The following is an 11,121-nucleotide window of genomic DNA, read 5'->3' on the forward strand; positions in this document are numbered from 1 at the left end:
TAATGTACCGGTGATCATAAATAGGGGTTGATTATTTTAATATATGTATAAGGGTAAATATGTCAAATATACCCGGCCTGGCACATCATACAATTGTATGTACAAGTCATTTGCAATTTCCACATGCAGTAAATACGTCACCGGTAATTGGTAATTTTGTTTGTTATAGAATTGATAGTTTATAAATCATGTACATACAATTACATGTAAATATTTAAACATATTGGAACGGCGCCGCGATCATGAAAACCTGGAAATTGCGGGAAATTGAACAAATACCCTAATAGTATCAATGCATTTAATAAAAGAAATGATTTCATTTTCTTTCTTACATTATTATAGCTATAAATAAGATGAACGTATATCTACTCGGTTTAAATTTATTAACTACATGTCAGAAAGCCTACTATAGTGAACCTAACGGTTTCCATTTAGGTATAATATATTTTTGTTCACTGAAGACCAAGTTCCGTATTTCATTCTAAATACATGCATGCATGTAATTTATAAATTAGATATGATTGATTGTTACAAACTGAATGGTTTTTCAAAATCTTTTCAAGTAAACACATTCAATACAGTGATTCAATATCCACTGATATATAGGATATAAAAACGCTCGTATATATGTAAGTTGCCGTGGCGCAGAGGATTTGTGGTGATGCTAGTAAACTAAGGGTCCCGGGTTCAATTCTCGCAGTGGCCGTTTTTTTGTTTGTTTTTTTTTCATTTTTCTTTCTAGAACAAAAACTGTTTTAATACCTTTTCTTTCATAAAGTTAATACATTTTGTTGGAAATTAAGCACAACATTGAATTAAATTTTTTTTAATGGCTTAAAGGTGGCTTAAAGGTAGCTTAAAGGTGGCTTAAAGGTGGCTTAAAGAAGTTTGGACATTAAGGACCTATAAGTTGTCCTTAAAGGTGGCTTAAAGGTGACTTAAAGATAGTCTTTAAGCTGCCTTTAAGCCATCTTTACGCTTTCTTTAAGCAACCTTTAAGCAATACATATAGCTTAAAGGTAGCTTAAAGGTGGCTTAAAGATCGTCTTTAAGCTACCTTTAAACACCTTTAAGCTATCTTTAAGGAGGACTTAAAGATGGTCATTCATCCTGTGGAGGGAAGGACTATTCATCTATTTATTTATTTTTGATTTTTTTTTTTCATTTTAAATGTTATATACTATCCAATATATCAGGTATTAGCATATTTTATGTTAATTAATAAAAAAAAGCGTTGTGCATGAGTTAACAGTAATAAAAATTTTCATTTTTAGGTTTCTAATTGTTGAGATTTTTACTCAGTGTGATCTAATAGATGTTTGCCTTTTTTATGTTTATCCATAACAAAAAGTTTTTGAGTCAACAGTTGTAAATATTATCAATTTTAAAATTCTAATTGCTGAGATTTTATCTTAATCTGGTTTAATAAATGGTTTTTACTTTTCCTTAAACTTTTGATCCTAGCGGCTCTTGAAAATTTGGATCCTTTGCAGATACACGGCTAATACAACAATGAAAGACATTATGAAATATCTTATTCTGTCCCTTTTGGGATCAAACATAATGATGACCACATATGCCGTGACCACTAGAAACCGCATCGCGCTGAGTTGTTTGATAGCAGGTTCTGCTTTGGCTGCGTCTCTTTGTAAGTATATCAACAAGCAGAAGGCATCGTTTTTGAAAGTGGAGGAAGGGGCAGAATTATGCCAAAAAGGAAAGGGTAATTTAAAAAAAAAAAATTTTGCCAACCTTCATTCTTTTTAAAAGTTTATTTTGTTAATTTTCTTTTAATATTTTTAAGGCACGTAGCATCGTTTTTTAAAGTGTGTGTGTGGGGGTGGGGGGGGGCAGGTATACTTTTCAATTCAATTCACTGTTTATTTCCTTGCTTTCAATTCCATTTTTACATGGTCACAGAAAAGGGGGGGGGGGGGGAAACTCCATGTTAATTCAATTTTTTGTATGTAAATTTAAGAAAAATCTTTGCTGCGCAAAAAGTGGGGGGGGGGGCAGCTCCTCCCTGCCCCCCCCCCCTCCCCCCGATGCTACATGCCTGATTTTTACCTTCTAGCAGATACTTCTATGATAGCCTAACCAGGCATTATAACCAGGATGTGTGTGCAACTACATGTATGTGCTTGTGTCAAATCTCTTTGTTACTGTTGTTACATGTGTGATTTAATTGAAGAATCATGAAGAAAAGAAAGTTACGAGTTATTATTGTATGCATTTTAATCGCAACTTCTCGGGCCTTTCCGTCAGAGCTTGGAAAAACACATGATTTTCTGAGCTCTGCCGGAAAGGCCCGAAAAGTTGCGCGCCCAATGAAACGCATTTTATAAAACAATAAATCATTGATATCAAGGGGCAATGTAAAATATCGAGAAAAAATCACCTCTTTTGGTGCCGATTTTCTCGCTTGTCAACATACTTATGTTGCATGTTGACATGATTATCGTGCATGTCAACATATTTATCTCGCATTTCGACATTTTTGGAAAGAAAATTAACTTGCACACAAGGGACAGAAGTATGCCACCATGCCTTTTACATGTAGTATGAATTGTTAAGAAAAATTTGATAAAAATTAAACTTACATAGAACAAAACTGATATTGAAATAATACAATGAAGAATTGATCTACGAGACACTTCACTAAAGCAATTCATATACGAGTTTGTTTTTCATTTTTCACACAGCAACATGTATGTTTATTTCCGGTTAGGTATTTCACACATTCCATTCATGAATTGGGTTGTTTTGGTGTGGATTCGTAACATTTCTTCATATTTAACTTCTTTTCAATCAAAATAACGCTTAAATTGTCTTTAACTTTACGCAGATATGCAGCGTACATTCTTTATTTTGTACACATACCACAAACACATACTACAATTAGTTTTGGCTCGTATTCCATAACAAAAAATCCTTTAAAAATAATAAACCACCTCAAATCACGTAAAATTAACCACGTCATTAAAATAATATCATTCAAACTACAGGAAAATCAACTGAAATGGAGAGGAAATATTGTTACTCCTTTACGTAAATTGAAAACCAGAAGACTCGTTACATCCTAAAAAAAACACTTCAGACAAAGATTCTAATTTCAATCAATTTCATTTGAATGTTTGTATTATATACCTTACTTTCCATTTATACCTAAAAAAAATAGCTAAAATAACCCAATCAATACTCTATTATTATTTTGGGAGGGGGTGGGATGGGGGGATAAACATTTTTAGAATGGCACTACTTGCACAGTCAATGAGCAAGAAATAAAAATAGAGGATTTTACCTAATATTAACTATTCACTTAAGAGGGTTGGATGGTTGTGGCCATTTTAGGCTATATTTACCTCCTTATAAAGAAGAGCTCTGTATAAAAATGTGGGAAAATGCACACATTTTAAAGAATAAAAATATTTAGATTTTTTTCTGTACTAAATGTTAGTTTATGGCCAAAACTATCACATGTCAAAGTTCAAAACAGATATGATGGTTTATTTGGTGACCAACCACCCCCCAACCCCAACCCACCCCCGCCTCCTTGTTAATTTAACATGACCACACTTTTCTTAAAATCTTCGACATACGGAAGTCCATACTGACACGACCTTCATTATGTTGATGGAAGTAATTCGTGAATATTGTTCGATAACAGACATCGATCAACACTCAAAAGTCCTGACCAAGTGTGATTGACGATGGCGTGCAGGATAAAAATACACTGGACATCAGTGAAACCTAAACGTATCCAAAGAATGACCCATTTCCGGATATAATGATTGATCTTTTTCAGGACGCAAAAGCATTAGAAATGTAATAAATTCCATCGCTCTAAGTGATGTGTTGGGGTATTTTGGTGGGTTTTTTTTTTTTTGACGTCTTTCATGTATGAAATGGATTTTACCTAAAAGAATTACCGTCCTCCTAGGAAGACGATATAAAGAGTTGAAATAATTTACAGTCTCTTGGTTGTGCACTTCCTCTTTTGTGATTGGTAGAAAATACATGATGTGAAAATTTACATTTATTACATTGGTTAAAAAAAACTCAGGCACAAAGGAGATAATTTTCTGATGATCTTTTTTACGAACGACTTAACAATTTTCGTAGATTTTATATCTTAAAAAGTGAGAAAACGAAAAAAATAAAAAAAACAATAGAATTTGCTATCAATGAAATTCAGGGTTTAATTTTTCAGTACAACAAGTTGAAAGCAATGTTCTATAATGTGTTAGTTGGGTGTTTTAAGAGAGTGGCTAAAAAAACAACGGTCTATTGTTATCGGAAGAGTTTCCTAGCGGATAAGGAACGATAACTCTGTTAGGTATGCAGTGTCGATTTCAGTTTGATAACTAATTTACATCTTATCAGATATTTTAAGTATTATAGCTGCTAATTATTTTGTACATACATTTAAATAATTTATCAAAATTGTGTTTTATTTTTAATGAGTCGTTACCGTGTCTGTTTACGCGGTATTGATAATTTATGCACCAGCTCTGACGTACAAATGTATAATGCTGTATCAGAATTTCTAAAACTAAACCACTGCAATAATTGACCAAGAATTCTCACAATAATTGCTTCTTGTTTTTAGGGTGTAAGCAATTGTCAAAAATACACTATTTAAACAGGTTCTCCATTTCATTTTTCAAGATAATTTTAACACATTAATTTAATATGAGGCAGTATTTATTTTATTGTAGCTTATTCCAAAGAATTCACAACAGATACTGACAATGAATATTGCATACATTACATTTCATTGAACTTCAACCGATCAATGGCACACTTTCTTCTACAAAGTACGAACATACAAAAATCTTGAAATTTACAACACAAACATGTTCAGTTTTGGGCTGATCTTTGTTAAACCTCATTTTGTAACCAACCGTGTCTGTAGATTCATCAATTTTATTAAATGCACCTCAATATTCATCAGACAATAATCACTACTGATGTTGACGCTTTACACTAACTTTCTCTCAAACACGCGAATCGACCTCGGATTGTAAAATTCACGCCATTTTATACAGTTTTACATTATTTATATATTAAACAAACCAACTTCGTCATTTTACGGACCTGGTGACGATGTTTTAAAGATTTTCAGTACAGATTTGTTGTAAGCAAAAAAGGGATCGAAGACATATGCTGTAAAACGTATTATGGATTTCACGGCGTGTCAACCCGTGTATCTCCATTTTGAAGCAAGCACTAGCTTTTTGTGAGGAAAAACAATCGGTTCAACTCATGCGATACTCTATATAGTATGTATAGTAAATTGTGAACGGTAATGTAAAATATATTTGTTCACTAAACAGTTTCTGACGAATTTCTTCTCATCTCAATAAACTGAATAACTTAATTCGATGAGCAAATAACAATCTGTGACTTTTCTCCATCTGCCCCCGTCCTTGCTTTTGTCTTTCGTTTTTTTAAACTGTTACAAGTACGTAAACATCGCCCCGTTGTTTTCAAATAAACTATGTAATTTTTAACTCGTGAGTACAATTATGAGCTTTCTTCAACATTTGTTTCCATGTGTTAGCATCATGTTCTGAACATGCATTTATAAATGGGCGGGTCTATATAAATGCGCCAATCAGAATATTTGTTGCGAATCGCAAATGAGATACACACCGGTTAGATAATGTCATCACTCACCGCAATGCAAGAATGTGCTTCATGGATGACTGTAGTAATTTGTTGAGTTAGAAGCTTTCCAGAAAATTTTGCCGGGATTTGCGAACCCTAGATCTATTTAAAAACAAGTTTTTAAAGTATGTCCAAGGTTCCCTCTCCATAACATTTTTTGAAAATTTACACGAATGATGAAAATAAGGCCACTGATAGATTAAAAAAAATTAATGTCGGAATTTTTGTTTCGAAACATTTAGCATGACCGTTCAATTTTTGATATATGATACCTCAGAGAATACATATCCAATATAAAAAGATTACATGTAAAATAAAGGCATCTTTATTTTTGGTGGGGCACACTGTTCACATACAATCTCCGTAGACTTCTAGCTCTGCTCCGCTATTTAAAAGCCCTTAAAATACATGAGCACAATATGGTACATTTTTCTCCTTCGGTTTATCAATGTATTTTATTAACATCTATCTACGTGTGAAAAGAGAAAACTGAACCTCAGTGCGCTCTTATGTAATTTTTCAGAAAATGCCAAAATCCAGTTGGCCTTCCCCATAAAAGAAAGCTGTATTTTCAGTTTGTGTCATATTTTTTTTTAAAATCTTGTATTTACTGCCACCCGTTAAATTCTAAATTTACATCATGACAATTTGCATATCGTCTATTGTACTAAGGCATACTCATTAAATTTTATTCATTTTTATTCATTTGAATCAGATGGTTACAAACTAGACCGACTTCAAAATCATCGATAATATGTCGATTATCACAATAAAAAAACACATAAACTACGGACACGTTTCAGGAAGTATCAATTTCAATGACTCTTGCTTCAAAATTATCAAAATCATGGTAGATTTTTCTTAAATCTCTTATATAAAACGAAACTGCTGACAAATGTTACGAGATCTCATCCTTTCTTAGGGTAATTAATTATGGGGAAATTTGACATTTTTTATCTGTTCGGAAGTTTCTCGAAACACCTATTACAATTTCTCAACATAATCATCCGGGTACTTTTAAGTCGGTTGCAGTGCAAAATTCCAATCTAAGTTTTATTTGTATGAAACATTAAGCAAAAGAGTGATCTTTAATAATACATGAACTTCCTGGACTGTTTTTCATTTAAGCAAATGCCCTCACAAATGTAGTTTTGGGCACAAAGGTATTATGAATATTGAAATACCGGTATATAGTAAAAAGTTTTGGAAATGGTGCCTTGGAACCAACTATACAGTAGGTATTAAACAATCGCCTGACTCAAGACAAACTGCTAAATTATTTAGGTCGATCTGACTGGTAATTTGTTGCTATTCAGCTACCTTAATTAAGAGGGCTGGATGGTTTTGGTCATTTTTGGGTTATATTTACCTCCTTTAGAGGAAGAGCTCCGTATAAAAATAAAGGAAAATGATCAAAATTTAAAGTTAAAAATAATGGAATTTTTTCATAACTTAAAGATAGTTTGAGGCAATCTTGGTAAATGGTTAATCTGTTGACTTTTCAGCCTCCCCAAGTAAAGAGCTCACTATCGCAGATAACGAACAATCAAAATACAGAAAGTCTCCTCTTGATTGTTTAATTAAGGCAAGGATTGATAGACACATTTGATTTGCCAAAGAAAAAAAACAATACAACACACATTTGATTTGCCAAAGAAAAAAAAAACAATATATATATAGATAAATTCAAAAAGTTTAATTCTACTAATTAAAACAATTATATTATACGCAATGAGAAATACAGAAAAACGAAAATATCATACACTGTGATACTATGAAATGTTCACGACCACTATCCTGGGTTAATCGATATTAAAATGTTCAGAAATGGAAAGAAAGATATTAATGTTTTACAAATATAGTAGATCATGCGCAGATCCAGAAAATTTTCCCTGGGGCTAGGGGTTCCGAGGGATACATGTAATTGTGTTTGCCGGGGATGGGGGTGGGGGTAGCGAGGCATATTTTTGGTAACTTTATTATGTGAATTTAAGAAACTTGAATTTTCCAGAGTAGGGGGTCCAACCCCCCCCCCTTTCCGGGAACCATTTCTAAATCCGCGCATGTAGCTATATACAATTATCAATTTTGTCCGAGAGAAAATAGATGTACATTGTAAGTAACTTTATGTCTATTCGGGTTTCAGGATGTTAGATAATTCTGATAGTATCACTTCGTCGCTACATGAACCATCGTTCTCTGGCCATCTGAAATGTTCAATACACCACCATATGTTTTTCATTTCGTCTGGGAGCCTTTCTAAAGGGACGCCATCTTTGATTAAAACGACGATAGATCTCTGACGTTGATTATGAAATGCGTGCGTTATGGCCATCTGCACAGCATATGAAAACCATCCTTTATCCATAAAACTTTCGCTGACCACAAAAATCACTTTCCTGCTTTCGGTGACACAGCTGACTATTTCCTCAGACCTCGGTCTTCCTGGGATGGAGTCTTTATCTGTCAACCATGCCGTTACGCCAAGTCTTTCTAATTTTGGATACAATTCCCCAAGAATCCACGGGTAGTCCGCTTCATCGTATGAAACGTAGACATCATACAAAAACACATCTTCTTCGCTGATTCGTAATGGCATACCTTTTAATCTGTTTTTTATTCTTAGAATAACATATTCCAAATGAACTCGGTATTTTTTAATGGCGCCTATTGTAATGAGAGCTATCACTGTGAACACCAGTAATCCGAGCGAAAAAATAAGCCAGTCGGTTGCCTGGCAATTAAGCTCAAATTTCACCCAAACTTGGTCTTGAAACAATTGTTTAATTGGATCTTTACTCTCCGCGCATTGAACTGTTGAGAGATCTAAAATTGAATTTTGATGATCTTTCATCCATCTCAAAGACTGGATATTCACACATGAACAGGAGATCGGATTACCCTCTAAGAGAAATGATAGATTTTTTATTGAATTATATAGTCTTTTGTCCCTCTCAGAAAACTGCGATATTAAGTTGTTCCGGATAGACAACTTCTGCAACTTTTTATGTTTTATCAAAACATCTGGAAGGGCAGTGAACATGTTACGGTCCAGTATAATTTCTAATAAAGATTCCCTCTGATCTCTTAAAAGAGAGCGTGGTAAACTTCTTAAACTGTTTTGAGAAAAATCGAGTGACACCAGGTGTCTGAGATTTTTAAAAAGATTTTCAGAGATGTGCCCTACACCGATATCTACCGCCTTCAATATCCGAAGATTTCTAACATTTTGGAATATATCAGGGTGAATATATTTAAATGAATTTTTAGATAAATCAAGAAAACTCAACGACGGAAGGTTGAATATTCGTTTAAAGTTTAGAGGAAAATTTGTGTGTTGCAGATCCAACTTTTGCAATTTTTCACCTATCAATGATAAATTTGTTCTCCATCTGAAAGCATTATGAAAGTAATTATTAGAAAAGTCAATTACTTCTAAATTTTTTGGTAAAGTTATGTTAACAGAAAAATAATCATTCCCTAGCACACGATTTGAGTTATTTCCTACTATACGGTTTTTATTGCCATTGCAGCATATATCAAATTTCGTAAGTTTTGGCATTGAAAGAAATGCGAAAATCGTTACGAAATCAACAGAGTTTATGTCATTTCTGTTAATATATAGAGAATCTAAGCATTTCCATAGCGTTGTTCCGTGTAAATTTACTTTAACATATTCAATACCACAGCTTCCCAAAACAAGCATCCTCACGCAGATATTGACAATATACTTGGTGGATTTTTCGTTTAAAATGATGGGATCGGTTGCAATATCTTTTTTGTTATGCTGCAAATCCAATTTTTGTATTTTTCGATGCTGTAAACATTTTAAAGACTTAAGTGCTACGTACACATCGCAATCGCCACCAAAATAAATTTCGATTGCGTTATCTAGGTATGGAAAAGAGCAGAAAAGATCCGCTGGAACGTCACAATCGACAAAACTGCTAAAATTCATCGTAAGATTGTGAATTGGAGAGTACCTAAGGCCCAAAAATGAAGCATTGGTTAATTTAAAAGCGTTGAGAACATGAAATTCTAATTGGGATAATTTTGTTAAGTTTTCAAAGGGCTTTTTGAATGAAAAGTTATGGAAAATGTCAATTTTCAAACGTTTAAGTGATTGGATTTTGGAAACTGATATATCAGGATAGCCTGAATATTGGAAGTTATTCCCATGGATTTGCAGAATCTGAAGTTTTTCAAGATTATAAAATGCTTCGGAATCTATTTCTTTTCTTTCAAGGTGTGCATAAGAAAGATCCAAACTGCATAAGCTCGTCAGTTTTTGGAAGGCTAGATTTGCGATTTCTGTTATACTGTTGTATTTAAGGATGACTGCAGTGACCTTTGAGTAACGTGCAATATGTTGAAATGTATCTTCTGTCAATGAACTAATCTGGTTGAAGGACAAATCCAACGTGACATTGCTATTTTCCAACTCGGGAGGTAGCTCTGTTGGTAATTTGGAGATGTTTAAGCCACTACAGTTCCACAGCAATCCTTTATTTCCACATTCATCAGCATAGTTGGAAATTGTACAAATTTGTGTCATGACCACAACTATGCTATCTGTGAGAGCAAAAAAACTTTAACTTAATATGCAGCTATAGAAATATTTTTAAATACTGAAGCTGTTATTTCCTACTGTGAATTTAAATCTTTTTAAAATGCTCTAGTAAAATACATTCTTATGCACATATATTAAAATGAGGCCTTATATAGAGTGTTATACTCATCATATTTTATTATAATACATTTAAATCCAATGGTACGGTATTGTTCTATGTAGAGCACTTCAATATAATGAAAACTCAAAAACAGTTTCCTGGCATACACTGTAGCAGATGAAGATGGAGCTATCTTGCAATTGATTACAAAATGTGTGAAAAAATCAACTTTAAAAAAAAATCACAAATTAAGTCAATCTTACGACAAAACTTTAAGGGGGAAACATTGCGATATAATGAAATGTCCATGTTGGTTGATTACACCAATTCATCATTACATTACATCAATACATTATATCAATACATTACATCAATACCAACTATCAATGTGCACTCTATCAACGTAACATCTTAACACACAATTAAATTATCGTAAAAATGTAAATATAATTTTTAATCTCTAAATAAGCTTAAGTTGCGTACTTACTGATCAAAAGTATAGAAACCCATCGTTGTATGTTCCTCATAGTTTTAATTTGATAACTTCGAATTGTCTACAACATAATGTAAAAATTTTTCTCAAACATCTAAACTGAATACACTGTATATAAGTTTTATTTATAAATTATTAATATTACACTACGACGACGTCATAAGTTTCTTACATTTAAAGAATAAAGAAGGTGTTGCAAATCTGTGTTATTTTCCACTTAAGGCGTAGCAGATGAAATGCATGGAAAAATCAAAGTTACAGAATTCGATGTAAATATATTTTTACATG

The 11,121-nt window shown here is 33.0% G+C and overlaps 1 protein-coding gene across 1 annotated transcript; it reads right to left on the minus strand.

The window, feature by feature from the left end:
• Positions 1 to 7,402: 7,402 nt before the first annotated feature.
• On the minus strand, positions 7,403 to 10,867 carry LOC128185946 (toll-like receptor 2). Its single transcript, XM_052855659.1, has 2 exons — positions 10,828 to 10,867; positions 7,403 to 10,242 (listed from the first exon to the last, which is right to left on the minus strand). Exons 1-2 carry the CDS (start codon positions 10,865 to 10,867, stop codon positions 7,802 to 7,804), a joined length of 2,481 nt encoding a protein of 826 aa, XP_052711619.1. The 3' UTR covers positions 7,403 to 7,801.
• Positions 10,868 to 11,121: the final 254 nt, after the last annotated feature.

This window comes from Crassostrea angulata, chromosome 5 (genome assembly GCF_025612915.1).
Source record: "Crassostrea angulata isolate pt1a10 chromosome 5, ASM2561291v2, whole genome shotgun sequence".
Lineage (NCBI taxonomy): Eukaryota > Metazoa > Mollusca > Bivalvia > Ostreida > Ostreidae > Magallana > Magallana angulata.

Excerpts from the sequence above, each read along its gene's own strand:
- LOC128185946 (XM_052855659.1), bottom strand. The coding sequence starts at position 10,867 with ATGAGGAACATACAACGATGGGTTTCTATACTTTTGATCA. Across the intron at positions 10,243-10,827 it reads GGTTTCTATACTTTTGATCA|ATAGCATAGTTGTGGTCATG; the intron begins GTAAGTACGCAA and ends TTGCTCTCACAG.